The sequence below is a fragment of the Cavia porcellus genome, unplaced genomic scaffold, assembly GCF_034190915.1.
Source record: "Cavia porcellus strain 051 isolate PalLab524CR breed Dunkin Hartley unplaced genomic scaffold, mCavPor4.1 scaffold_24, whole genome shotgun sequence".
Classification (NCBI taxonomy): domain Eukaryota; kingdom Metazoa; phylum Chordata; class Mammalia; order Rodentia; family Caviidae; genus Cavia; species Cavia porcellus.
In genome coordinates, this window is record NW_026947507.1 from 39875168 (window position 1) to 39901822 (window position 26655).

At 48.5% G+C, this 26655-nt stretch overlaps 1 protein-coding gene across 4 annotated transcripts in view; it reads left to right on the plus strand.

Moving 5' to 3' along the window:
• Ephx2 (epoxide hydrolase 2) overlaps positions 1–24300 on the plus strand; it is a 38220-nt gene extending 13920 nt beyond the window's left edge. For 2 of the 4 annotated variants that reach the window (XM_013143559.3, XM_063234913.1), the window contains 13 exons: positions 633–728; positions 1069–1147; positions 3643–3677; positions 5286–5312; positions 7282–7367; positions 10599–10710; positions 14707–14778; positions 19508–19541; positions 20707–20809; positions 21416–21485; positions 23265–23345; positions 23671–23729; positions 23872–24300. In XM_013143559.3, the coding sequence (XP_012999013.2) occupies positions 633–728; positions 1069–1147; positions 3643–3677; positions 5286–5312; positions 7282–7367; positions 10599–10710; positions 14707–14778; positions 19508–19541; positions 20707–20809; positions 21416–21485; positions 23265–23345; positions 23671–23729; positions 23872–23950 (933 nt within the window). In that variant the 3' untranslated portion in view covers positions 23951–24300. Of the gene's footprint in view, positions 1–632; positions 729–1068; positions 1148–3642; positions 3678–5285; positions 5313–7281; positions 7368–10598; positions 10711–14706; positions 14779–16645; positions 18941–19507; positions 19542–20706; positions 20810–21415; positions 21486–22916; positions 23122–23264; positions 23346–23670; positions 23730–23871 lie in introns of those variants that run through there. The other 2 variants (XR_010042666.1, XM_063234914.1) reach the window with 2 other exon arrangements.
• The last annotated feature ends 2355 nt before the right edge of the window (positions 24301–26655 follow it).

The following is a 26655-nucleotide window of genomic DNA, read 5'->3' on the forward strand; positions in this document are numbered from 1 at the left end:
GACCCGGCCAGCAGATCTACGCCAGACACAGCCTCAGAGCTTTGGGGTGTCTTCTTGCCTCACTTTAGGTACTAGTTACTTCTGTCTTTGCCTTTGGCCGCACATCAGTGGGTCTGAGGCTGTGTGGGTCAACTCAGGACCAGAACATTACCAGCTTGCGAGCTCCGACCGAGTCTGCCTCACTGCGAGTGACCTGGCTGCACTGAGTGTAGCAAAGTCTGAAAAAAAAAATTCATTATTTCAGAACCAAACAGCTTCTGACTGCATAGCAATGGAATTCTGCACATTACCATGAGTATTATGGTCTGCACACGATCAGGCCCTGGTAAAACAGCAAGTGAGTTCATCAGTAGACAGTCACTTAAGAGAGCAAGGCTACCTTGTGTCTTTCTGTTGATACCCAGCCTCGTCCGCATGTCACGGAGAAAACCACCTGTTACAGCGGCACAGATCAGTCATTGTCCCCACCAGCCAGCTCCCTCTACACTGAGGTCTTTGGCTGAGAAAAAGCTGAGTCACATGAGATCTAGTGACCCAGTAACACAGCACCGGTCAGGTCTGCAGAAGGGGTGTCCAATCCGTCTGGCCTAATAGAGATGTGGCGGTCACTGCCTCTCCCTCTTTCCTGGCAGCCTGGCGTCCGTCTGCACTTCGTGGAGCTGGGCTCTGGCCCTGTTGTGTGCCTCTGCCATGGGTTCCCTGAGAGTTGGTTCTCTTGGAGGTACCAGGTAAGGGAAACCGAGGGAGGTCAGGCCACCCCAGTTGGGGAGGGGAGGAGAAGACAGCTTCTTGACATCCTTCTCCACCTGCTGGGAAAGCATTGTAGCGAATGTGCAAGGGCTTTGCCAGCAGAGGTGCTCTCTTAAGTCCTGTGGCACGGGCGCAGTGCACAAACCCACCACTGTTTGTGGCAGCCCCAGCAGGTGGACTCCTTCTGACGCTGTGGTGAAGAGGTCAGGTGTGTGGGATGGAGCCACTGGCAGGAAGGGGACGGGGAGAAGCAAGCACGCAATGTCAGCTTGGACTGTGAGACTATGCCGCAGTGCACCTGAATTATTTGCTTTCCAGATCCCTGCTCTGGCCCAGGCCGGCTACCGGGTCCTAGCTATGGACATGAAAGGCTACGGTGACTCGTCCTCCCCTCCCGGTGGGTTGGTGTTCTCCATCTGTCCTGTGTGGCTGAGTGTCTGCCTCTCCCTGCTCTCCACCCCACCGAGTGGTCCTGTCCTAGGGCAGAGCAGGCTGTCTCTGAGGGGATCGGACTCATCCTCTCCTTTCCTGCAGTGTCTGGTGTCTCTGCACTTCGGGCCCCAAATGTTCCCAAAAGAAATTCAAATCCTGTTCCTGAGGGAGCCAGAGGGAGCCAAGTCCTGATCCCCAGTGTTGTGGGATGTTGGAAGTACTGTATTTCTTCAGAAAGCTTCTTATCTTGTAAAACTGAAAGCTGAGTTCACGAAATAACAAACCAATGCTTCCTCCCCCAGCATCTGGCAGCCCTGTTCTACGTTCTCACCATGGGTTTGAGTCTTCCAGGTGCCTCACAGAGGTGGAATCATGCAGTAATTGTACTTTGTGCCTGCTTTAGTTCACTTAGCATCCAGGGTCGTCCATGAGGTAGTGTAATGCTGGCTTCCCTCTTGGTTAAGATAAATGCCCTTTCATTGCGAGTGTCTGCCACATCCTGCCTCTCCATCCATCCACCAAAGAATGCGCAGGCTGCTTCCACCTTTTGGCTACTTTGCATAGAGCTGCTATGAACATGGATGTGCGAATACCTGCTTGGTTGCTGCTTTCTGACTTTTCAGTATGCATGCAGAAGTAGCATGGCTGGATTCTGCGGTAATTTTGGAGGACAGATTCTTAGCACAATGTCGCAGTGGGAATCTATCCAAGAATGGGCATTAGTTGGCCTGTGAGCACCTGAGACCGCATGCAGGCTAACAAGCATTTTCCTGGTGGGTGGAGTCCTTTCAGAGGTGTCCTCAGCCCGATGCTCAAGATCCTCACCATGGAGGTAGAAGCATGGTTCCTGGTCACTCTGAGAGTCAGGATGTGGTGGGTGGCTGGGCTGGGTGAACCACATCCATTGCCACCCCTATGCAGAGCTGCCACCGGCGATCACACCCAGCACATCTGGCTGGGATGTCTGCAGCCCGAGGACCTGACCTGGCGCCCACTCGGGTGACCTCTGGGCCCCGTGCTGGATCATGTTAGGAGTGTCATTCCCTTGAGGTGGTTGTGTGGCTCAGCTTAGCCAGCCTCTTGAATAATACAGGAGTTTAGATGAATGGAAAGCCTCCAGCTCAGCCAGCTGGGAAAGTCAGCTGAGGGCTTCCATTCTGTGATTTACCCATTAACATGTTACATTTTTGTTCACATATAGTTCATTCTTCTGTGGGTCTCACAGGCAGAGCTCAGTAATAAAAGGGGAAAAATGCACTATTAATCCGCCAGCATCCCTTGAGCTGGAACCGTCCTGACCAAACAGACTTGTGATCTTACCCTGGTTCCTTCATATTCATATTTCTTTATCTGTCTCTTCCTCCCTCTCTTTTTCCCTTTCTTTTCCCTGCTTTATTTCTCCATCTTTCTCCCTCCTTTCCTGCCTTTGTCCCTCTCTTTTGGAAAACCATAATTTGAACATTAGTTATTGCTGAAAGATGACATGGAGTTCAAAAGCCAAGCATGATGATTTGGAACACACAACACATATACCTCAGAGAACTTGTGTAGACATTTCTTGTCCTTTGACAACAGAATTGAGGTTTAAAATACTTTTAAATTTCAAGCCCCTGTCTCACCTTGTATGAGTGTCTGCTGTTGCTGTGAAGAAGTCTCCGGATTTTCTGATCTCTGAGCCTTCTTACCTGATTGTTGTCTTTTTTGCCCTTCATTTTGACACTTTTAAGAGCTTTTATCTGTTGTATCCTGAAATTGTACCACATTGTGCTCTAACATAGATTTTTTTTCTATCATTTGGTGAATGCAAGTATCTTTCCATCCTTAGAACTTTTCTTGAATGAATTCTGTGAACCATTTCTTCCTGTTTTTCTCTGTTTTCAATTCACCTTCTAGAATTGTTATTCTTGTTAAAATGTTCATACTCCCCAAAGAAATGTACATATGTGATTCAAACCTTACCAAAACTCCAATGGCGTTTTTCACATAGGTAGACAAATATTCTGCAGTTCACATGGAACCAAGAGAGGACACAAAACCAAATTAACTTTGAGACAGAAGAACAAAACTGGAAGCATTTGAAATGTGTACTTCCTGATTTCAAATTACATAACCAATCTGCAGTAATTAAGCATGCAATACAGATGTTAGAAAAAGACAGGTAGACCAATGGAACAGTATACAGAACTCAGAAATAGATGCACAAACAGAGTATCAGCCAGTCAATGCCTTGGGTACCAAGAACACACGCTAGGAAAAGGACAGTCTCTTCAACAAGTGAAGAATGAAATCAGACCCCTATCTCACATCACACACAAAAGTCAGTTAACATTGGACTGAAACTTTAAACACAACCAGTTCATAACTTGCGCGTGTGTGTTTGTTCTTACAAAGGGATTTTTAAATTTTGTTGGTACATTTTAAATTGTGGGAATAAAATATACTGTTTATTTTTAATTGCAGAAATAGAAGAATATGCCATGGAATTGCTATGTAAGGTAAGAAAGATCTTGGGTAACTTCCATAATATCTTTTCTGTCCTGGGTTTTCTTTGCTCTAAGCTCTGTCTTTGCCTCCCTTTAAATGCTAAGGAAGCATGTAGCATTGCATTTGGGAAGGAATTCTCATGGCAAGTTGAGATGATATTTGTTTGTTTGTTTGTTTTTGGTACCGGGGATCCAACTCATGACCTTGCACTTGCCAGGCAGGCACTTGTGCCACTGAGCTAAATCCCCAGCCCAAGATGATATTTATAAATGACAGCCTACACATATCGGACTGGGAGTGTACTGGGTCACAGATTGGTGATGGAGCCACTGGTGAGGGGAGGAATGGACGGTTAAGTGCTCCTTACCTGCAGGAAGAGGTGACCGTGATGCACTCAGGTACGATCTATGCTTCTTGCCTGACTGCACAGCTCTCTTGAAAATTTTCCAGTAGGTAGTTCTGTGGGCAGAACAAGATAATATCTGTAGATCCAGGTACTTCATTTTGGAAAACATTTCTGTAGCACCAGGAATCTTCCAACAAAGCTATTATAACAAAAAATAAAAATAAAATAAAGAGTTGGTTTCTTTGAAGTGAAATTTTGAATCATTAAGAGATCGTAACTGTCCTGGAACCATCAGTATTGGTTCTACCCTGGCCCTTAAACAGCTGGAATTTTCTGAAACTCAAAATACCGCACGTTGAGTTTCTTCTGCAGCTGGGAGGCAGAGGTGCTGCGGAGATGAGAGCCAGCAAAGTGCACCAAGTTCTTGGTTAGGTTTGCAGCCAGTCTGGGAGCCTAAAGGCAAAAGTATGAAATAGAAAACAGAAAGAACATGTAGTGGTGGTTGGAAGTTTTGAAAAGTATTCAGGGAGTCGTGGTTCTACACAAGAACATCAGCGGTGCCCCTACAAGAAGCTGCAAAAATGTACTGCGTTCACATCGCACAGCCCCCTCACTTTTTCTGTGAAAGGGGACTCAGGTTGCTCTGACCACTGTTGCTGGGCCTCAGTTTTGCCTTCTTCTTCCCGCAGCCCAGCACCTGAGGACGCACACTGCACAGGCAGTGGGTCCAGGTCCTCATGCAGAACCTTGTGTGTGCAGCCAGTTTCTCCAGGCACCTTAAGAATTTCTGAGAAGCCCTCATCTAAATTCTTCATTCAAGGCTGTCATAGTCCACCAGGTTGTTGTGACAGAATGCCACAGGCTGAGCTTCTTAAAGAATAGAAATGTATTTTCTCAGAGTTCAGGATGCTGGAAGTTCAAGACTCAAGTATCAGCAGGATTCGTTTTCTTGGCTTGTAGGGGGCTGTGTTCTCCCTGTGTCCCCATGGGGTCCATGTCCTGTCCTCGCATGTGTCTGTGTCCTACCCCACTCTTATTAGAACACCAGTTACATTGGGTTAACACTCATCTGAAAATCCTAAGAACTTCATTTTTAAAGACCCTACCTCCAAACTCAGTCATAATCTGAGATGCCAGGAGTAAGAGCTTCAATACAGGGACTTAGGAACCTCATCATCAGCCCTAAACCAAATGAATAGAGTAATTCTGATCTGGAAGTGGCTGAGGTGGGTGGACACAATTTCTGATTCCGTTGCTGTGTTTTCTTTCTTAGGAAATGGTGACCTTCCTGGATAAGTTGGTAAGTCATTGCATGGACTTGATGTTTGAGGCTGGATAATTAAAGGGAAGGTGGGTGACTTTGAGGTATCACCTGAAGGAGCCCTGGGCAGAGATAAGCAGGGCAGGGAAGGCATAGCCTTGAGCAGCAGGCAGGAAGAGAGGGTCAGAGACAAAGGTGCAAGAGTGTTGAAGGATTGCGTGGAGTCACTTGTGTGTGAGCGATGTCTTTGCTGGCTGCGAGCCAGGGAGGAGAGCCTTGAGTGTCAGGGGAGAAGGTGGAGATGACCTACTGCTTAATATGTCACATCACTTCTCACACATTAAACTACAACGCTTGCCTTTGACACCAGTGTCAGACTCAGTGATGAAGAGTGAAAACAGATCACCACGGAGACTGGCAGAGCACACACTATGTTCCTGAGACTCCACTCTGTCCCGCCCTCTCCCCACCTAGATTCAGCCGGGGGCACATAGGACACAGGGAGGGCAGTGCCAGGCCATAGATGTAGAGAGGCAAAGTAGAGAGAAGCCAAAATAGTAGGGTTTAGCTTGTGCAGAGGATGTGAGAGTGGAGAGAAGACTCTGGGTGGCCATGTCCACAGTAAAGCCCCGTGGAACACAGGAGGGGAGGGGAAGTGGAAGCCCGTCCTCAGATGTCCCCAGCCCTGTGGGGCTGGGTTGAGAATGTGTGTGTCGGGGACCTCACAGGGGCAAGACCTCCATGGCTGTCCAGTTCTGACTCTGTGGCCATCTTGCTATAAGACTTTGAGTTGGCTGACATTGTCTTGGACTGGAGAAAAAGGACTTGTGGCTGCAGGTCAGCAAGGCCAGGTGTCCATTCCTGGCATGGTCATGAGTGGGAGGTGTGGGAAGTGGCCTGGGTCAGCCACAGGTGAGGTGGTTGTCTGTCCCTGAAGACAGGAATGATAGTGGTATGAGCAGATGAGTTCCTCATGGACGGTGTCCAAACAGGAGGGATGACCCTAAGGGCTGAGCAACAAATCACTCCCAGATGAGAGACTGAGGAGGGAGCAAAGTGAGGGACACTGGGGTCTAGGAGGCCCACGGAAGCCATAGGAAGGACATGCCAAAAGATATGGGTAAGAACCAGGAAAAGCCACACAAAACGGTTGATGATTGTGGTAGCAGCCTTTAGAGGGAGGTGCCTGGACTTGGGTGGCAGGGAGTCACCAAGCTGCAGAAACTCAAGGAACTATTTAGGGTGGTGACTGGCGAAATCTGAGAATATAGAGGAGTGGAGCATGAGCTTGCTGTGGTGGCACAGGTCTCTAATCCCAGCATTCTGGGAGACTGAGGCAGAAGGATCACAAGTAGGAACCCAGCCTGGGTAACTTAGTGACTTAGCAAGACCCTGTCTCAAAATTAAAAAAGGGTTGGGGATGTCACTCAGAGCAGAGTCCTGGGTGCAACCTCCAGGGTCCATAACCATTGGAGCCTGGATTCCCATTGTAAACTGGGAAGGTCAGGGAAGGCTCCAGGTCGTGGGTGTGTGCACCCAGCAGAGTTCCAGGTCAGGGAAGGTGAGCGATAGAGGGCACGAGGTGTCAGCATAGCAGAAAGGAAGAACAGGAGGAAGATAGTTTTGAACTTCTGGGTAATGAAAGGAGGGAGCTCTCCCAGAGAGAGATGGCAGAATCATAATGACTTAGTGGAAGAGAACCACAGAACAGGGAAAGGGCAGCCATACTTCTTTTGAGAGACATAGGAGAACGGAAGATAGAATTTGATTTGAGGGGATAGAGTAAGAGAAGGAAGTCAGGGTTTTCTAAGAAAATTGGAAAGGCCGGTGGTTCTTGAGGTGCTTGGGAGCCTGTGTGGGAATGGGAGCTTGAGGAGGGTGATGTCTTGGAGAAGTTAGCTTGGCAGAGGGGTCTGGGCGTGGCAGAAGATGCTTTGCCTCTTGGCTCTCCATACCAGAACCGGAAACTCGCCTATGTCACATCTGGCCCCACTTGCTCCTCCTACAGGGCATCCCGCAGGCGGTGTTTATTGGCCACGACTGGGCAGGCGTTCTGGTGTGGAGCATGGCCCTCTTCTTCCCCGAGAGAGTGAGGTGAGTGGGCCACGCGCAACTGGCATTTGCCGAGATTGTGGAGAGTTTAATCGCACTGGAGAGTTGGTCCTCAGGGAAGTGAACCCCTCAGCTCTTGGGCGCCCTTTGGCATATACACGTGGATAATGAAATTCACACATCAATGAGTGTGTAAATTAGGAAGCAGCCTCTGTTGGGACACACAGCTGAGGGCAGAGTGGCCAGTGGAAATTCAGGAAAACAAAGGCTGAGGGGAGGGAACTGGGGAGGTGGGGAAGCGGTGTTGAAGACACAGAACTAAGTCCCACAGGGGAGTTCAGCCTTGGGCTAGTGTCAAGGAAGTGTGGCCTCCAGGTCTCTCCTCACATGGTTATGGACAGATCACTCCACATCTTAGATCTTCACTTCCTCAGCCACGAGAAACAGTGAGAGCTCCCACCAGGATACACAGCCTATAAGAATGTGCAGTCTTGTGGCCACCATCATCCTATGCAAAGTCATCTCTAGAGGGGCATGTCCAGGCCTCCAGGTGACAGGTTTTAAACCCAGAGTGCAATGGTCTTTATGGACACCCCCTATCTGAGCTGCAAGCTGCAGGTACAACCTTCCGGATCCCCTTCTTAGCAAGTTGGGGAGACGCCAGGCTCAGCAGCCATCTGCATTTCCCCCAGCTAATGCAGTGGCTAAGTTTTGGGTGGCTAAGTTTGTAAGAATAGGACCAGCAGAGAACATTGTTCAACCTCAGTTCCCACAAGATTATGTCAAAGACTGAAAAGAAGCAGATGTTTCCCTAAAAAGTCTTAAATTTTTTGCACTGTTACTCTCCTGAGCCTCCCGTCCCCACCCCTCAACCCTCTCTCTCACTTGGACTGAATAAACCTTAGGTCTTAAGAATGGGGTTCACCAGGAAATGGTAGGCACATTACATGCTTTTTTTTAAAGGAACAAAAGGAAAGATTGCAATAAGCACATGATTTCTGTCTTAAAGGAGGAAAAAAATACCTTGATGAGAATTAAAAAACATTTAATGTAGGCAAAGTGAATGACCGAATGACGTCAGATCCAGAGTACTTCTGGTGCTCTAGGTTCCAGGTCCTCTCCATGTGGTGCTGCCTCTCTCCACCACATCCATGTGTCCTGGGGTGGCTGCCCCTGCACCTGCTGTCATGGAGTAGCCTTGTCACTGCCCACCTGTTCCGGGGTCTCTCCTGGTGGGACATACCTGCTGGAGATGGGGACATCTGCTAAGAATATCACTCACTACCTTGATCTTCACCTTTCTAGCCAGATAGTGAGTGGGAAGATAAACCCCCCTTCCTTTGCCTTTTAATCCTTAGGATGGCTTTCTACTGAGATAAACTATGGGCTCATTTAATGCAAGCTATTATCTTATTTCACGAAAAGTACCCTTTTCCATGCTTTCTTTGCCAGCCTCTTGGAGATTCTGTTCTCAAAGGAAGTTGGGAAGCTTTTCTGAGTTTAATGCCACCAGCAGTAGCATTTCTGTTCTGCCATTTCATTTTATAATGATAGCTTTTTAATTTACAAAATAAAGTATATGCCAAAGTGATCTAAAAACTCTGTTCCTCTCAGGATATGTAGTCAAATCTGGAATTTCCTGACTCCTGATTTAAATAATGCTGGAAATAGGTTTACCATTGTAACAGCATCGATGGCATCAATGTAGTTTATTTTGTACCCTTGTCCTGCTATGCAGTATGGCAGCCCCAGCACGTACTGCGAACACCTGAAATGTGGCCATCCTGAACTGAGTTTTTGGTGGGTGGAAGAATTCAGGGACTCTGTGAAGAAAGAGAGAGGTAGAGAGAGGAAGGGAAGGAGAGAGAGAACAAGGGCCAAGGAAAGGAAGAGTGAATGTGGGATATCTCATTAACGATCGTTAATATTGATTATACTTGAATTATTAATATTGTAGATCTATTGAGTTAAACATGAAAGCTAATCTCACTTTTTTATTTTTATGGGTTTTATTGTGTTAAAGAGATTTTAAATTATATATGTGACTTGGGTGACAGACAGGCAGACAGACCGTATGGCAGTCACCAAGCCTCATAGTTCCTCCCCTCATGATGCCACTTGCTCTGACCACCCCATTTTTCCTGTTCTGTGCTTCCCCCAGCCCCTCTCTTTCCTTTCTGAGAGGTTGCTCCCGCCTTGGTGTGAGACATGGAATGCTTTCCAGAATAACCAGGCTGACCATAGTCCTAGCGATGCTGCTTTAGCATTGTCTCACATCCAGTCCCCCTCTTCCTATTGCTGTCGCCCACTTCCTGTGACCAGTGCAGGGCTCTGCAGCTGACCTCTGCTCCCGGATTCTCTCTCTGCCTCTGTGTGCTCTGTCACTGCTTGATTCGTCTTCCTGCCTGCGACTTGGGGCCACTCTGCCCCTTCCCAGAGGCCCTCATGGTTTTCTTGGTTTCCTCCATATCAGGTCAAGGCTCTGGCTCCTGCATCCAGGCTCCCTCCTGCTTTCAGATTCATGTTTCTCAAGATGCTTGTGGTAAACACGGAAGCCTTTAATGGCACCGCCTCTTTGCTGTGTCCAGCAGAGCCACGTGCATTCCTCCCCTTTCAGAATTTGCTCACCCGTGATATCCCCCCAAGTATCGCTCCCCCAACTCTCTCAACCCTTAAAATCAAGTTCAAATGTTGTCTTGTCCCCAAGGCCTTCTGTGAGCCCCCAATTCAGACTTGCTTGATCTCCTTTGAACTCTCATGCTGCTTCAAGCTACTCTGATGGCTCCTATCAGAGCCACAAGAAAATACAGCCATGTGTCTGTCTCTCTCCTTAATCTCTTCCTAATAAGTGCCTTGGAGGGGCGAGACTATTATTTCTGTTACATTTTTCTCCCCTGGTACATAAATGGAATTATACTCTACACAGAAGAGAGACACAGCAAGTCAATGAAACACTCAATGAAAGAATGGGTAAGCAAAAAAGCAAATGTATTTTTTAACACTAGAAGGTCACACAAGTATCTGCATATTCTGATCTGATACCGTGCATACAGTATGTGTGTTTCCTGGCCTAAGGCAGGTGGGTGAGAAACAGTGCAGATGATAGATAAGAAAAACCCTTGGCCTAGGAATTTTGAAACCTGACTCCTAATCCCTAAGACTTTGTGCACCTAGTTTTTTCTGCCCCACCCTTCCACGTTAACATGCAAGAGGCTTTGTGGTTCTTACCGCTGTCTTCTTTCAGCTGCTTCGTGGCTTCTCTTGTTTCTGCAGAGCAGTGGCCAGTTTGAACACCCCCTTCATACCAGCAAATCCCAAGGTGCACCCCATGGAGTCCATCAAAGCCAACCCAGCCTTTAATTACCAACTCTACTTCCAAGAACCCGTAAGTGCTGAGGGCAGCGGGCCAGCCCAACAGGCCCACCCTGCTTCTCCCCTTCTCTCCTCCCCTTAGTTTGCTTCTGTCCCATTTCCTGTAGCATTAGTCAAAAATGATTTCACAGATGTTTGGGTGCAGCTGGCTGCGGAGTTCAGCAGGTCCCCTGCAAGTCTTGGTGGCACATTTCAGGGTGGCAGAGTGCAGGAGAGAAGTGGGTAGCACCACACTAGATTCTCCTCGATTCTTCTTTGAAACAGCGGGGTGGGAGCTGAGTGCTCACTCGGAGCTCCCCTTCTCCCTTTTCTGGCTGCCAGGCTGTAGAATAACCTCTCTTCCTGGTGACAATTCATAGCCTATCACCAGCAACTGGCATCTCTGCTCCCCGGGAATGAGCTGTGTGATTCTGACACCTAAAGCCGTAGAATCTCATAGCAGGCCCTAGAGATGCTGCACAAGTGTGGCCATTTTCTAGGCACCAACCTGTGTGACAGCACGATACCTTTCAGAGACAGCACGAGACTGTGGGTGACGCTACAATGGTGGATAGCTGCCATCTTTGGGGTTCACTGAGAAGAACAGAGTGAGTCAACTGCTCAGGAAGAATAAAGGTCCTTTCTCAGTACGGTTCCTAAGAAGGAGCCATGCACCCTGTTACACAGGAATTGCTGGCCTGCTACACAGGAATTGCTGGGTGTTTTGTGTACAGAGCTTTGCTCACTCCAGAGGGCTGACTGGCCAAACCTGGCCTTCCGTACCCATCTCAACACTGCTTTCTCCAGGACGCCACCCCAAATCAGCCTGCTCCCCCTGGGCCCTCAAATCTGCGACTGTGTGCTCCTAGGCTGCTGTGAGGGCAGGAACCCTCTTGCTCTTGGCAGCATCTGTGGCTCTGCTGTGGTCCTGGGGTTCAGCGGAGTCTGAATATACAGTAGTTCTCTGAGAGCAGGATCCTGAAGCTACATCCACATAGCTACCCAGTGACCCATGGTCTTAGGTCCTTGCACACGCAGAGGTCACTTTGTCTTGCCCTCCATCTGGCTTCCCTCGAGTGCCCTACATCTGTGCTACGGGAGCACATGGGAAGGAAAGGAGACATTTGTCATCCTCCCCTCAGTGTGATTCAGTTGTACCAGGGAATCAGAGCAAGACCCAGCAGCAGGAGGACGGACATTGCCCATGTTTGATGCAGAAGTGAAGGCCTGGGCCACCTGCGTGTCATCGGCCATGATGCTGTGGACAGTGGTACCTTGGTTGATGGATGCTTCTGTTCCAGAACGATTTGGCTCACAAATGGAAGCACTTAACAAGACTTGCTTGCAAAGACTTGCTTGTCTTTGCAAACTCCGCATCAGATGATGAACATGAACCCAGCTGTCTCCCCCAGAATTGTGGAATCAATTAAGTTCGTGAACTGGAGTACCACTCTGCAATAACTGATACCCAGCTAGACAGAGCTCCTCCTTCATGCTCCTGAGCATGTTAAAGGATGAATTGTAGAATGCACCCCATGTATTGTTAAGCCCCCGTCCTGACACTGCTTAGCTGGTACCTCTTCCTCCAGGGTCTCTGGGCTGGAATTGTCTAGTTTTGGTCTGACCTTTCACCATGTCATGAGTTTCCTATGCTCACACCCTGTGTTATAGTCAGGGGCTGCAAGGAGAGCAATTACATACAGGACACATCATTTATAGTCTTATTCATAATGGTCATCTAAGGAGTCAAATACAAAGAAAGTACAGGAAATCTGTTCTCAACATTAAAAACAGAAAGTCCAGCCAAGGCCCAGAATCCCATGGCCTCCAGCTCATGTGTTCATGAGTTCAGCTGAAACATGACAAATACCCATGCAAGTCTGTTTCACAGATCTGTGCTGGGAAGGCCCAAAGGTCAGCAGTGAAAGCCACAAAGTCTGTGCCAGTAGATTGAGGGTTCTGCAGTGAAACCAGGAAGCAATCCTCAAAATAAGGACCAGGACTCCCCTGAAAAGTACCACAGCCATCCTCTGTGACAGTGAAGTTCCAAGGTCCTCCAATGATGAGACCAGCCCAATTCATATCAGGAAACCCGTGTGACAAGCTTCTCTTGGAGATTAAACAGCACACAGCTTCCCCCAACGCCAAAGACCCCTGCAGAGCCAGGAAACAATGCTCAAAGGAAGGACCAAAGCTCCCTGGAAGTGAACCGCAGCCATTCTCAACAACAAGACCTCAAGCTCCTTTGGTGATAACAGCCAAGTTCTGAGGGAGCATGACAAGCTCCCCCAGGAGAACCAGTGGCTCCAAACAGACACTTAGGAGAACTAACAATGCCATTCTTCCTTTCCAAGTCTCCTTTTTTGTGCTTGCAACAATCCACAGGTGGGCCGTCCACAATCAGCACCATGCTGATTCAGTTCAGCTGGTGTTTAAATTGACCACCAGTTACCAGTCCACTACACCCTGTATTATTCATATTTTTATTCTCACTGGCAAAGCAAGGTCATATTAGACTTCCAAAAAAGGTTAGGAAGATGAGAAGGAGCAAGGAGAGAAAAGGAATATGAGATGACAACCTTGGTGGCTGTGTGTGTCTTTTCTGCCTGTATCCTTGTGTTGACAGAATAGTGGTTTCTTCCCATTTTGCAGAACTATTTTTACCCACAGACGTGTCCCACATAGGAATGTTGGTGTTTGTTTCTCGGCTGTCTCTGCAGTTTCCTAAGCTGATTCTACCCAGCAGGACCTCTGCACACCTGTGCCGTGTCAGGTGCGGTCACCAGAGACTGGTGTCTGCCAGATGGCACATGAGCTGGAGGCAGAGGTCCTTGTGGGCGTCCAGAGTGCCGGTTAGCTGGGGGACAAAGGTGAAATGCCATCTGGTTTGGAGGAGCTGGGGGAACCTGAGGCCCTGCACTTCTGTCCAGCTTCCAGCTCTGTAACTGGAGCCGCAAGGCCACCCACCCTCAAAACTCTGAGTCTCACCTGCATGGCTAGGGCTCCCTCAGATAAAAACACTCTCTTTCTGGGCACCAGAGGAAGCTGCTGCTCCCCAACATCCATTCTGCTGCCTCCTCCTCTGTGTTGTTGGCCGCCTGCCCAGTTCCCCACTGCTGCTTCAGGCCCTGGAGCTTATACTCATCTCCATGAACCCTCCAGATGCTGGCACCTACTAGAAGGGGCATGAGCTCTCTCCACACCAGCCACAGTATTCCTGACATTTAAATATATTTTTAATGGTCCTTCCCTCACCAGCATTCAGGGCATCTTTGGTTTGTAGTAGACAGATGTCTTCTGAATGTAAACACAAAAGAGTGAGAAGACGGTAAACAGAGGCAGAAAAGCAAGGAGCACACACACAATGCCAGGCCCTCCCTGCAGTCTGGACTCCCGTTCCGCGCAGCCCAGTGTCCGGGCCATAGTGCTGGAAGCCAGCGGGATCTCTAATAGGTGAAGTAGTCATATGTGATAGTGCTCCTAGGAGACAGAAGAACCTGTCGGTCGTCGCCATGCAGGGCAAGTGTCTCAGCTTGTAAGCAGTGAAAATTTGCCGCTCTGTCCTCAGGAGGATAATTTCTGGCACTCCGATGGTCTGTAACTGTTTAGGCCCAACCCACAGGAGTCGGTTTAGAAGTCACTGCAGTAAATCTGAGATGTCTGCATTCAACAGCTCTGGAATTACAGCATTTGGCCTTTGGTGTTTGTTGTCTCAAAGTCCTGGGAGCTTTTCTGCTCTTCTAACCCCCCATGATCCCCAAACTATTCCTCCATCTTATCTCATCCCTACAGCTGCATGCCCGGGCTCCACTGTTAGCAGCTTCTATCTTCATCTTTTTGCAAACATATATTTCTGGATGAAAATTCAAGAGAATGTTGCTTAGGCGGAGGGACACAGGCATGGTGCTCTTTCCGTCAGGCAGACGGGGCACGAGCATGGTTAGGGTGAGGGTGAGGGTTAGGGTTACAGTGAAAGTGAGTGTGAGCGTGAGGGTTAGGGTCCTTCATTCCACTTTCTCACCTGTTCTAGGGAGTGGCGGAAGCTGAGCTGGAACGGAACCTGAATCGGACTTTCAAAACCTTCTTCAGAGCCAGCGATGAGGTGAGGGCTGCTGTGGGTTTTGAAAGGGAATGAGTGACCTACTTTGAAGGAGGAGGGTCCTGGGGTGCAGCCAGGCCTGGGAACTAACAATTTGGCTATCTCATCTTCACCATTGTAGTCAGAGTGTCTAGGGTCCCCACTCTGCTGTCCCCCTATTAGTGAAAGAGAGTCACATCCTCACTGTCACACAGGAGGGAACACGAGTGATACTAGTGATGGTTTGGAAACTGTGGTATCGGATTATGATTTATTATAAACCCAGATACCGAGTTCAGTCACCCAAGTATTACAATCCTCTTTCTAGCTTTCCTCACAATCCAAAAAGTTATATTTGTAATCCCATTGAGACATTATTGGAATCCTGGCCAGTCAATTCCAATCTACCACCACCAATGCAACCCACGGTGAGAGTAAAGACACCAAGACATGTTCCAAGTTAAGGGCAGCCAAGAGGACCCAAGTCCGTTTCCCGTAAGGACATGTGGACAAAGGCCTCGATCCCAGGCCTCTCCCAGCATTTATTCTCTTGTGAATATTCTCTTGTGAAGAAACATGGGGGTGGCTCAGGGATGAGTGATAGTCAGGATGTCAGGGATTACTGAGTAACTTGAGCTGGCTGGCCAGGTGCAAGAGTGGCATCTCTGTAATTTGCAGAGATAAAGACATGCAGAAGGATCAATTTACATAACCTAATGAAGGTGGCAGTGGAATTGTTTTAGGAGGCTATTGCTTTGGTTTTTGATATGCAAACTCTTGTGCCCTGGGGAGTCATAGCCTCTTATCTTGAGGCTCCTACCCAGTTGACATTCCTGGAGCAAATTGCTCTACATCTTCCCAGCTCAATCCTGTATTGTGGAGAGCACCATTCGAGGAAACAGGGCTGTCTGATAGCTAGACTTTGCACATTAGCACCTCGGCTAGCCTTATTTGGAATGCTTAGAGCCAATTGAAGAGAGAAGCAAATACCCTAGCCAGCCTTTCACATATCAGTATATAAGGAAATGAATCTCCAAGTAATCAAAGTCATAGTAATTGTTTTGGATTCAAAGGGAGACACTGGCGTTGTCTCCCACAATGAATGAATCTGCATACTTGACTTAGCTGTGTCACCCTGCTGGGCAGAGGCTGGGCACTGTATCTCCATACCCTGCACCCTCCGGTCTCCTCTTAGTTCTCAGCCCTTCTATCCTGTGTGCACTCGGCACCTACTTGAACTTTCCCATGTTTTCCTGTTTCTTTCTGACCACTCCTCGCATCTTTCTCGTTGAGTCGTCATGTTGAGTTTAGTTGCTTTCTTCCTGGAGTGCCTCCTTTAGTGGCTCTCTAGTAAAGTCTGCTGGCTAGGAGTGCTGATGAACACCTGTGATCCCAGCATGCTGGGAGGCTGAGACAGGAGCGTCACCAATTGAGCCTAGCCTAGGCAGTCAGTATATTGACTTAGTGGGAACCTGTCTAAAGCAATAAAAATAAAGCGACATTTTGGCATATAGCTCAGTGCGAAGGCCATGGATTCAATCCTCAGTACATCCTCAACTCTCCTCCCCACACAAAGTCCATTCGTGGTGAAGTCAAAATATTTTGTCCTGACAATGAATACATTAGAAATGTTCAACATCATTGGCTATTCGAGAAATCCAAGTTAAAACATCACAGATTCCATGTCATTCCAGAAACAATGGTCATCATCAAAAAATTAAACAATAGCAAATACTATTGAGGCTTCTGGGGGAGAAAAGGAATTGTTCCACATCATTTGGTGGGAGTGTGTTGGTACAACCGACATGGAAGTCAGTATGGAGAGTCCTCAGAAAAGCTCAAACTAGAGGTTCCATTAGACCCAGCTGTTCCTCTTCTTGGTGTCTTCCAGTAGCACATTCCTAATAGCTAAACCTTGGAAGCAGCCTGTGTTTCCATCAGTGGGTGAGCAGATAAGAAAATGCCGTCCCATAAAGAAGGACAAACTCCAGTCATTTGTAGGAAAACGGATGCAGCCGGAGACTGTAATGTGAAGGAAACCAGACATCAAGCTTAAGCACTGCACGCTTTCTTTTGTGTGAGAAACCCATGATGTCAATAAAGTGCACAGCGAAAGACAGGAAAGAGACACACAGAGACACAGAGTGGAGGAAGTTCCTGCAATCCCATGGCCAGTGTATCTAAAAGTGGACTTTAATTGTCTTCAGTGTCTTTCATGTCTTTTGCCTTGTTAGTCTGGCTGTTAATCTGTGTTCATGATAATTAACTTGATAGAGACTTCTTAAAGAAAAAAATACGATGCTGGCAAAATATTTTTCAAAAAACAGGTGGCTGGGAAGGGGAAAAAACTGAGATGTGATACCCACAATGAGTATATTCATTATATACTGCATGCATGTGCTAATAAAATAATAAACAAAAAGAAAAGAATTTTTTAAAGCAAAATTAAAAAGGCTACCTTGGCCTGAAAACTATTTTTGCTTTTAATCTTCAAAAATGGTCTATCCAAGGATGGACTTTTCTTGTTGTTGCTTTGGAAGAATCTGCCTCAAGGGTGTACATTTCCATATATTAATTAATTGCTTTTATACACGTATCACAAACCTGTGCTCTGTCCCTGCTTTGAAGTTTTTTTTTAATTACAAAAGCTATTTTTATTCATGAAAGTTGTATTTGGTACTTTCTCAAATCATTCCAATGTGTTCTGAGAGGCATGTTAGTCCTGTTTTCAGTTCCCTTTATGTCTTTAATCATCTTAAACACACTCACGTGTGATTTTCTTTCCCTCTTCTGTTTTGTTTCATGTGTCTGATTGTGTCTTACTTTGGAGAGTCATGCTTTGCTGGTAGCTGCACTGGCCGTCTCTTGCTGAGGGGCTGTGTGTGTGGTGACTGGCCTGAGGCCATGTACACAGCGGCCCTCCATACCCACGAGCCTGCTTCAGTCTGCACTGAGGAGCTGACCGTCTCGGGGCTCTGCCTTCCTCTGGAGCAGCGTATTGGTTGCGTTACCCGCCCCATTTTACTTTGCTATTTGCATCATACGTCAGGCTTTCCTGATCCCACAGTCAGAGTGAAATCAGACACAAGTGTGGGTGAAAGCGGGTTAGTGCTGTGAAGTTTTAGGACTCTTTTTTTTTTTTTTTTTTTTCTGTAGCAAGCTGAGAAGGGTAAATGTCCCTAACATCTGTTGCCATGGTGGGTGGATTTTTCCTAACCTGCCCTTGAACTAAGAGTGTAAAGCACTAGACTTACCATGGAGGGGCAGGCAGTGTCTCATTCTTTATTTTTTAAACCAGATTTTACACATTTTTTACATACATAATGATCACATTCATCCTAGAGAATTTGCACCTGTACACTTTATTCTTTTTTCTCCATTCACCTACCCTCCCTTCAGCCCCTCTTTCCCTCCCTTTGACAAAAGCCTTGGTTCCATTTTTTCCTTCTTTGATCATGTTTTTCACTTTTCTCTTCTTTCCTCCTCCCCTTTCTCTCTTAGACATTTTCTTCCTATTTCACAGTACCTGTTAAACATTCTGGTCCTGAGTTACGCTTTCAGATTCTCACATCAGAGAAGCACTGTGGTGTTTACACATATGTGTCTCACTTATTTCACTAAAGAGTGTGGTCTCCGTTTACCTAGGAATGTCTCAAGCTATTCCCTCTTTATGGCACAGTAGTATTCCATTATATTTTTTAAAACCCACATTTTCTTTCTTCATTCATCCAGGTGATGAGTGTTTGGGCTGTATCTAGATATGGCTATTACGAACTATGCTGTGATAAACATGGGAGTGCATATACCGCTATGGTGCGATGCTTTTAATTCTTTGGGGACGATACCCAGACAAGGAATAGCTGGGTCAACTGGGACTTCTACTCGTTTTTTGAGGAATCTCCACACTGATTTCTGCAGTTATTACCCCAGCCTAGGGAGTGTCTCATTCTTGGTCCTTCACCCATAAGAGATCTCATCTCATAGACCAGTTGGTCGATAAGTCCAAACTTGAGGTCCAGATTGAAGCCATCTCAGGCCAGAGCTTTGTCGCCAACACTGACTCATGAACAGTTCTGTGGGGGCTTAGCGAGCTTGTGACAGGATGGTCCTCTCTTGTCCATGACTTCACTTTCCATGGCTTCAGTTATTCTGTGTCAACCATGGTCCATAAACATTAAATGCAAAATTCCAGAAAAAAGAAATTAGTAAGGCTGGGGATTTAGCTCAGCGGCATAAACACCTGCCTTGCAAGCAGGCGGTCATGAGTTCGATCCCCAATTAAAAAAAAAAAAAAAGAAAGAAAAAAGAAATTAGTTTTGCATCCTGCACCATTCTGGGTGAGTATAATGAACCCTCACGCTGTCCCCCTAGGGATGTGAATCATCTCCTTGTCTCTGAGGCCACATGCACATACCTTTCATTACAGCATGGCTATAATCATCATTTTATTATTAGTTATTGGCCATCTCTTCTGGACCTCATTTATGAAGCGAGCTTTGCTGTAGCTGTGCGGGCACATATCATCAGTGTGTAAGTACCTAGGATGCAGCATGCAGTTCTGTCCAGTCCAGTCCACCTTGGGCTTCATCCTGAGGGGTCTCAGACAGATCCCTCTCTGGGGTCGTCTGCATGGGACCATGGCAGCCTGCATGGCACTCGCTGGAGTTTTGTTGTAACCAGGCTTTCTGAAGACCTGTTTCAGGATTCTTGCTTTGCTCCCCTGATGTCTTTTCTAACCCTTTTCTTTCCACAGGGTTTTGTCTCTACACACAAAGTCACTGAAATGGGTAAGAAGCCATGTGACCCAGGTTCCTGTGCTGTAGGGAGCTGTGGACAGGGTTCTAAGCAGCAGAGCTGGGAAGGTTGGGGAGCTTGATGGGAGGATTCCACCTGTGCTGATGAGGGCTCCAGTCTGGAGAAGAGACCTTTGGGGTCACCCTGAGTGTGGGAGGTGCCACCCAGTCCTCCTCCATCATCTGCTGCCCCCAAGATCCCTGTTCTGGTCACTCCAGGAGGCCTCCAACCCTCCCATTCTCCCCGTGGGGCTGGACCAAAGTGAGCAGCTGGAGTAGACCTCAGATCAGAGATTTGTTTCCACAAAACTCTACTTTTTCCCCAACACCATGTCCTTGCCATTGTCCTCTTGTATTTTATTAATAGTGATGACCACTGCCACCACTATGAGCATTAGACACTGGGCTCTTCCCCCTGTAGGTAGATTCCTTACAGTCCTCGTAGCATGACTGGTATCGCTGTGGTGATCTCCATGCAACAGAACCCGTCTCAGAGGGTCGCCTTACCCAGAAGTGCAGAGCTGGGGTTAAACGCCTCTGACTCCGAGCCACCTGATCCAAGGGTGCCCCTCTGTCCCCCCACTGCTTTGTGTTCTCACACACCGGCTCCTTAGTGCATTCATTTACTCGGCTGCACCTTCCCCGAAGGGAGGCACAGCAGCAATGGGGTGAAGATAGCAGTTAGGGTGTGCTGAGGGCTGAGGTGCTGAGGCATAGTCTGTCACAGGCGATGCGTGGTCACAGAAGTCTACACTGGCTGGCTCCGGGACCTTGGGTCTGAAAATGGTGAGCTGGGCCATTTGGGTGCCAGCATTAATACCTGGGTGCATCATCCTTTTGTTGCCAGCTGTCACCATAAGTGGCCCTCTCAGGGGACTGGCTACTGCCAGCATGCAGTACCTCTCTGAAGACAGATGGGCTCCTACACAGAGAACCCAAAGGGGGGTCTGCTGCAGAACCCTTCTTGGCCTCCAGTTCTTCGTGGCCACAAGGAAGTATAGAGAGGAAATCTTGGTAGAGGCCTCTCCAAGGGGGTGTAGCTGGAGGAAGAGGTTTAGTCTAAGGGAGCACAGGAGGTGGGGGCAACCTGGCCTGGAACAGCGTCGATCCCAGCAGGAGCACCAGCCTGAGCGTGGGTGACGCAGGCGACTTATTTCAGGAGGACTCTTAGTGAGAACCCCAGAGGATCCCACCCTCAGCAAGATGGTCACCGAGGAGGAGATTCAGTTCTATGTGCAGCAGTTCCAGAAGTCTGGCTTTAGGTAAACAGAGGACAGTGCCCCTGACCCAGGGCCAGGTGGCCTGAGGAATGGGAACCCCGGTGGTCCCCCTCCACCACAGTCCCCCGTGCGCTCAGGCCCACCTGTGCTTCAGTGTCTCCCCTGTCGGGCAGCTTGCTGCTGCCTGGGACTTGGCTGAGATAGCCCCGCTCACTCTATGTCGTGGGCCTCCCACAGGGCAGAGCTGTTTAGTGCTTTCCTAGTCACAGCTCCTCTGAGGAGACAACGGTTCCATTTGCAGGGAAACACAGAAATCTGTAGCAGTAACACGCAGTCAGCGTGGGGCCTTTGTGTGGCCTGCTGATGCTCCTCTGCAGTGGGTTCTGGGGAGCCGGGGAGTGGCCCCCAGGCGCACAGGGCTAAATCACAGTCCCGAGCTCAGCAGCCTCCCCCAGCCTCACACATCCCACTGAGGGCCCCCAGGCTGCCCTTTGCTGGAGTCCTCTGTCACTGCCCTTGGCTGGGGCCTGGACTCTTTCCTCAGAGCCTGCAGACAGCTGCTCCCCCATGGGCGCTGGTTCTGGCCTGGGGTCCCCGTGGGGACTGCAGCAGTCACAGCTTACCTGTGTGTGCTCTGACCGTCCTTAGAGGCCCCCTGAACTGGTATCGCAATGTGGAACGGAACTGGAAGTGGGGCCTCAGAGGCACGGGACGGAAGGTGAGTGCTGTACCTGCCCCTTCCCTGGTAGCTGTGGATGGACTTGGGATAGGAGCTGGGTCAGTGCTGGGCCGTGTCCTGCATCCTTTCCCTCCAAGTTCTGGGACAGGACTCCTCTCACAGGCCTCCTCTGAGGTCACTTCTCCATGCCGTGCGTCCCCTGGGATGTCCAGGTAACTGACTGAGGCAGCAGATGGGCCAGGCTGTCTCCCAGAGTGACAGGGACCTGGCCACAGGGGCACAGAATGGTCTCAGGCCTGCCTTTGACCTCTGGTTTTCCTTTTGGGTTGCCTGAGTCTGTTTCCTCATGTACCAAGCAGACGGTAGGTTTCTAATCCCTGGGTCAGGCAGAGGGAATAATTTTACATTCACAACATTACAAAGCAAGACTAGGCATTTAGCTCAGCAGCATCAGTGCCTGCCTGGCAAGCACAAGGTCCTGAATTCGATTTCTGATACCAAAAGTTAATAATAACAACAATAATTACAAAGCAGTATTTCAAGTTGCAGGCCATAGGCAGCTTCCTGGGAGCCTGGTAATCTGTGGGCTCCCGTCCTGTGAGTGAACACCCCAGAAATAAGCCAGGCCTTGAACCCAACCTCAGGGAAACCACAGCCAGTGATGCAGGCAGCGATGACCTCCTGGAATGGGTTCTGGTCACCAGAGCACAGGACATCATGGTTTAAAGCAGATGGGAAGCGGGTAGGGCCTGTGACATTGGGAAAGGCACCGGACCTGTCTGAGCCTGTGCTACCTACTCTGCAAAAAGGAAATAACAAAAACAAAGCCTCCTTTGATGAGGAACTGGTCGTATGTGGGGTTAAGAACAGGTGCTTGGCACAGGGTATTTGCTCCACTGATTTTCATCATTGTCACTGGTATAGTCTGTGACTGACAAAAGTTACCCAGGTGCGGCTCCACAGACCAGCTCTCACACACATGGAGAGCAGCAAAGGCACTGGGAAGGTGACCTCCAGTAGCATAGGCTGGGGACCCCCTCCTCCACCTGCACCTGCAAACTCTTGCTCGCTCCTTTCCCCCTCCTCTCAGGCACCTCTGCCAGTTTACACTGACTTGGAACATTCTAGAATTTAAAGAACCCCACAGCAGTGACCAGAGAGCAGGGTCAGGCACAAGATCTCCTTGGAACTTTCCCTGACTCCGGAAGAGGGGTGTGTAGAGAAGCCACTCACCCCACATTGTAACTAAGAAACGGGGCGAGTTCCCCAGCCATGTCCTGTGAGACAGCTTGGACGTGACAGAAATGGTAGCAAGAGAACATAGAGAAAGCAGGGGCTTCCTTGGCCTCCAGGTGCCCATCCGCCAGCCAGCAGGTCAAAGTGATGTCATTTCTGCTGGCTTCAGTGTCACCTTGCTAACCACAGTGGCTGCCCCTTTTGCTCTCTGGAGCCCTGGTCACTTTGTTTTAGGAGACAAAAGGAATGTTGGCCCTTGTCCTCCTCCTGGTGCTGCAGAGTCAGCTCCAGCCACAGAGCACCCAGAGCTCACGCTCTGACACACCCACGTGATGCTGGTCGAGTGTACCTAAACCCTCAACCTGGAGATGTCTGGGAATAAGGGTGACTCCCTCCTGCTCAGCTTGGCAGAAACAGCCTGGACTGCATCGGGAAGCGGGTATCCCTCGGGTGGTGATGGTTTAAGCCAGCACACACATGCACACCCGCACACATCCACACACACAGGGGGTACTCATGTTTGGGTGGGGCAGAGGGCATTGGCATGGAGTGCCGCTGCTCCTGTGTCCTGTTCCCCACCAGATCCTGATTCCGGCCCTCATGGTGACAGCAGAGAAGGATTCTGTACTTGTCCCTGAGATGACCAAGCACATGGAGGACTGGGTGAGGGAACAGCCCTGTCCAGGGTCATGAGTGCATCCTGGGAGAGGGAGGTCACGGGTGTCCAGTGGGAGACAGCAGCAGAGAATGGGACAGTCGGCTAAAGGCCTGGTCACTGACATCACTGTTCCCTGACTGCCACTGCCTTGTCCTGTGCTGGTCTGGTCCCTCCTTCCTTTCCTAAGTGATGGCACAGGGCTCCCTGGGGGTGGTCTGTGGGGCACGGAGGGAAGGGTCCCCTCCCAGGTTGTCCTCGCTGTCATTGTCACTAACCTGAAACCGAAGCCGCTCGCCCTTCGCTGCTTACCTGGATGGGCTTTTCTTTCAGATTCCCCACCTGAAAAGGGGCCACATTAGGAACTGCGGACATTGGACACAGATGGAGAAGTAAGGAGATTGGAGGTCCCTGGGTGGGGGTCAGGTCTCCCCGCTTACTGTTCCCCACTGGGAGCCCTGCAGGCTTCACACTGTCAGCCTTGGCCTTGGCACTTGGGCGGCCTCAGTGTAAACTCCATGTGTCCCCTTCCAGACCCGCCGAGGTGAACCAGATCCTCATTGATTGGCTGGAGGCCGAAGTCAAGAACTCAACTCCCCTCTCAAAGATATAGCCTGTGGCAAACCCGTCCTCAGAGCACTGACCAGTGCTTTGATCTGAAGGGGCTGCCCAAAAAATGATTTCCTCTAAGTGAAGTTAATCTAATTTGCAAATTTTAGATTTGCAATAGCACATGTTAATTCCCTGGGCTTCACAGCTGTGGTGACTGATGTCCAGTGGAAACAGGACAGGAGTAAGCCTAGGCTGGAGAGGAAGGCCGGACTGGATTAGAGTGGTCACCATGAGGTGATCTCGTGGTGATTTCTCTTTGAGAATTTATAGTTCTGCAGGAAAATCTGCAGTTCCCTTTAGAAACATCTCAGCAGAGAACAGGGTCCCTTAATCAATAAAGCTAAGATGTGAGTCTGTGTCTTAGTCACTTGCTGGCCACTGGGTCACCATACCCAACCGTAGCAACTCAAAGGAACCGAGCTTTATTCTGGCTCAGTATTGGAAGCTTCAGCCCATAGTCCTCTGGCTCCCAGGCAGGCAGCATGGCCGAGGGCCACCGTGGAAGAGAAGCTACATCTAGCATGGGGGATAAGAAGGGAATCAAGGGGAGACCTGGGGAGGGAAATAAACCTTCCCAGGCCACGTCCCAGCTACTCTGCTCTTCCCGCCAGACTTCGCCTCCCAAGCTGTAAGCCTCACGCTCCAGTCACCTTCCAAAGCCCCAGTGAGGAGTGTAAGAGTCCCTGGGGGGCGGGGTGGGAGGACCTCACCATAGAAACAACGCCCTGCCCTTTGGGTTCTTGAGAAGGTAGACTGGGTGCTTGTTGGAAGCAGGCCTTGCATCAGAATGGACGGACGCTTTCCCTCCACTCTTGGGCCTTGCTGTGGTCTGCAGGTGCCTTGCAAGCCAGGCTAGCACTGTCAGGGAGCCTGCGGGGAAGAGGCAGCTGTCTACAGCAGCGAGCAGCTCCCGCACGCCCTTTCTCCCTGGCTCCCTAGCCAGTGCCAGTGCAGACCTATAGCACTTGCACCACGCTAGCGAGACTGCAGCTTTTTTTTTTTTTTTAATTTATTTTTTTAAAGAGGGTAAAACCAAACAGAACAAAGCAGATCAGAAAAAAACCAATGTGACACAGATTTCAAAGCAAGACAACAGGAGATCCACAGTGGTTATCATAATATCTCTTGTTTTCTTTTAAGTAATTGCCTGTATGTTCACACACAATGAATTCATACAAAATAAAATAGTATAAAACTGATCAGAACAGAGAAATGAAAGCATCACAGGCCTTCAAAATCAGTCAATAGTAAAATCAACATGGCTGCCATAATGTCCCTTGTTCTCTTCAAAATAGCTGTCTATACCTTCATGTATGTTGAAATTAAACAATACAAAACAGACTAAAAGCACTCTAGACAAAGAATAAAAGCATTACAAAATTTCACAGCATGATGATATGGAATCAGCAATGGCTTATATAATGTCTCTTTTTCTTCAGCATACTGTTCATTTCATCACGCATAATACAATCGATTCTCTTAAACTGTTTAGAAGTTCTAGGCATGTATAAGCCTCTACATGTACATCTCTCCCTTCTGCTTTACAGTGAAAAACAAAACAAAACAAATTACTAGAAAAACAAGAAACAAAAAGACAATAGCAAAGAGCCCAAAACAATGACAATGTAGGCCTTCAAAACAAGGTGGTAGGAACATAACTAAGGTTGTTATTTTATGTAGTGCTCAAAAGAGTTCCTCAAAGCAGCAGACACAAACATCCAAAATTGATCCAGTGCTATGAATGTCAACTGTTTTGTTCCAGTAACTAATAGAATTTGTAGCACAATCATCTTAGCTATCTTAAGTGTGTTTATACAAATTTAGATATTTGCCTTTTCCCTTCCTTTTTTTTTTTTATTCTCCGTTTCCCTGAGGCATTATGTTTTTCCTCTTTGAGAAGATTCTTACCTTTCACTGTATTTATTGAGGGTTTTGTATCTTATGTACTTTTACCATTTGGTACACTAGGGAGACTATACAGTGTTACACATATGAATTTGACTTATTTCACTGATGAGCATGGTCTCAAGTTGTATCCAAGTTGCATCCATTTACTTATAAATATCTCAATGTGATCATTCTTTATAGCTGAGTAGTACTCCATTGTATAAAAATACCACATCTTTTATATCTGATCCTCAGTTGATGGGCATTTAGGTTATTTCCAAGATCTGGCTAGCTTAATTTAAATGTAACTCTCCCCCTTTGGTCAGCAGCCACCACGTGATTCAGCACTGATCTTCCCCCTCAAGCTTGTTTTTCTCATCGTATCCAGTCACAGAGGCACCAGGTATCCCAGTCTGTATCTATCTGTCCTCTGTCCTGCTTGGAACACCAGGGTCCTGATGCAGCAGCCTCTAACTGCTCCCTGCCACACAACACAGAGTCTGACCCCGAGCACTGGAGGTCAAAGCCTCCTGCCTGCCCCAATAGAAAGCCTTCCTGCTAGAGCAGGCTCGTCCCCTACTCCGTCTGCCCCATCCCGGCCCTGTCACCACATGATTCTTACTCATTCTCCTGCATCACCGTTCTTGAATCACGCATGCTCCACACTGGCTCTCCAGACCCTCTCCCCTAGCTCTGCATCCAGTCTTCCAGCTGCTCACCAGCCAAGTCCCAGGCTGGGCCCTGAGTCTGGTACACTCACAGACGTCTGCACGCCACCCTCGGTGTATTTTGCTCAGGGAAACGCTGCAGAGCACATCA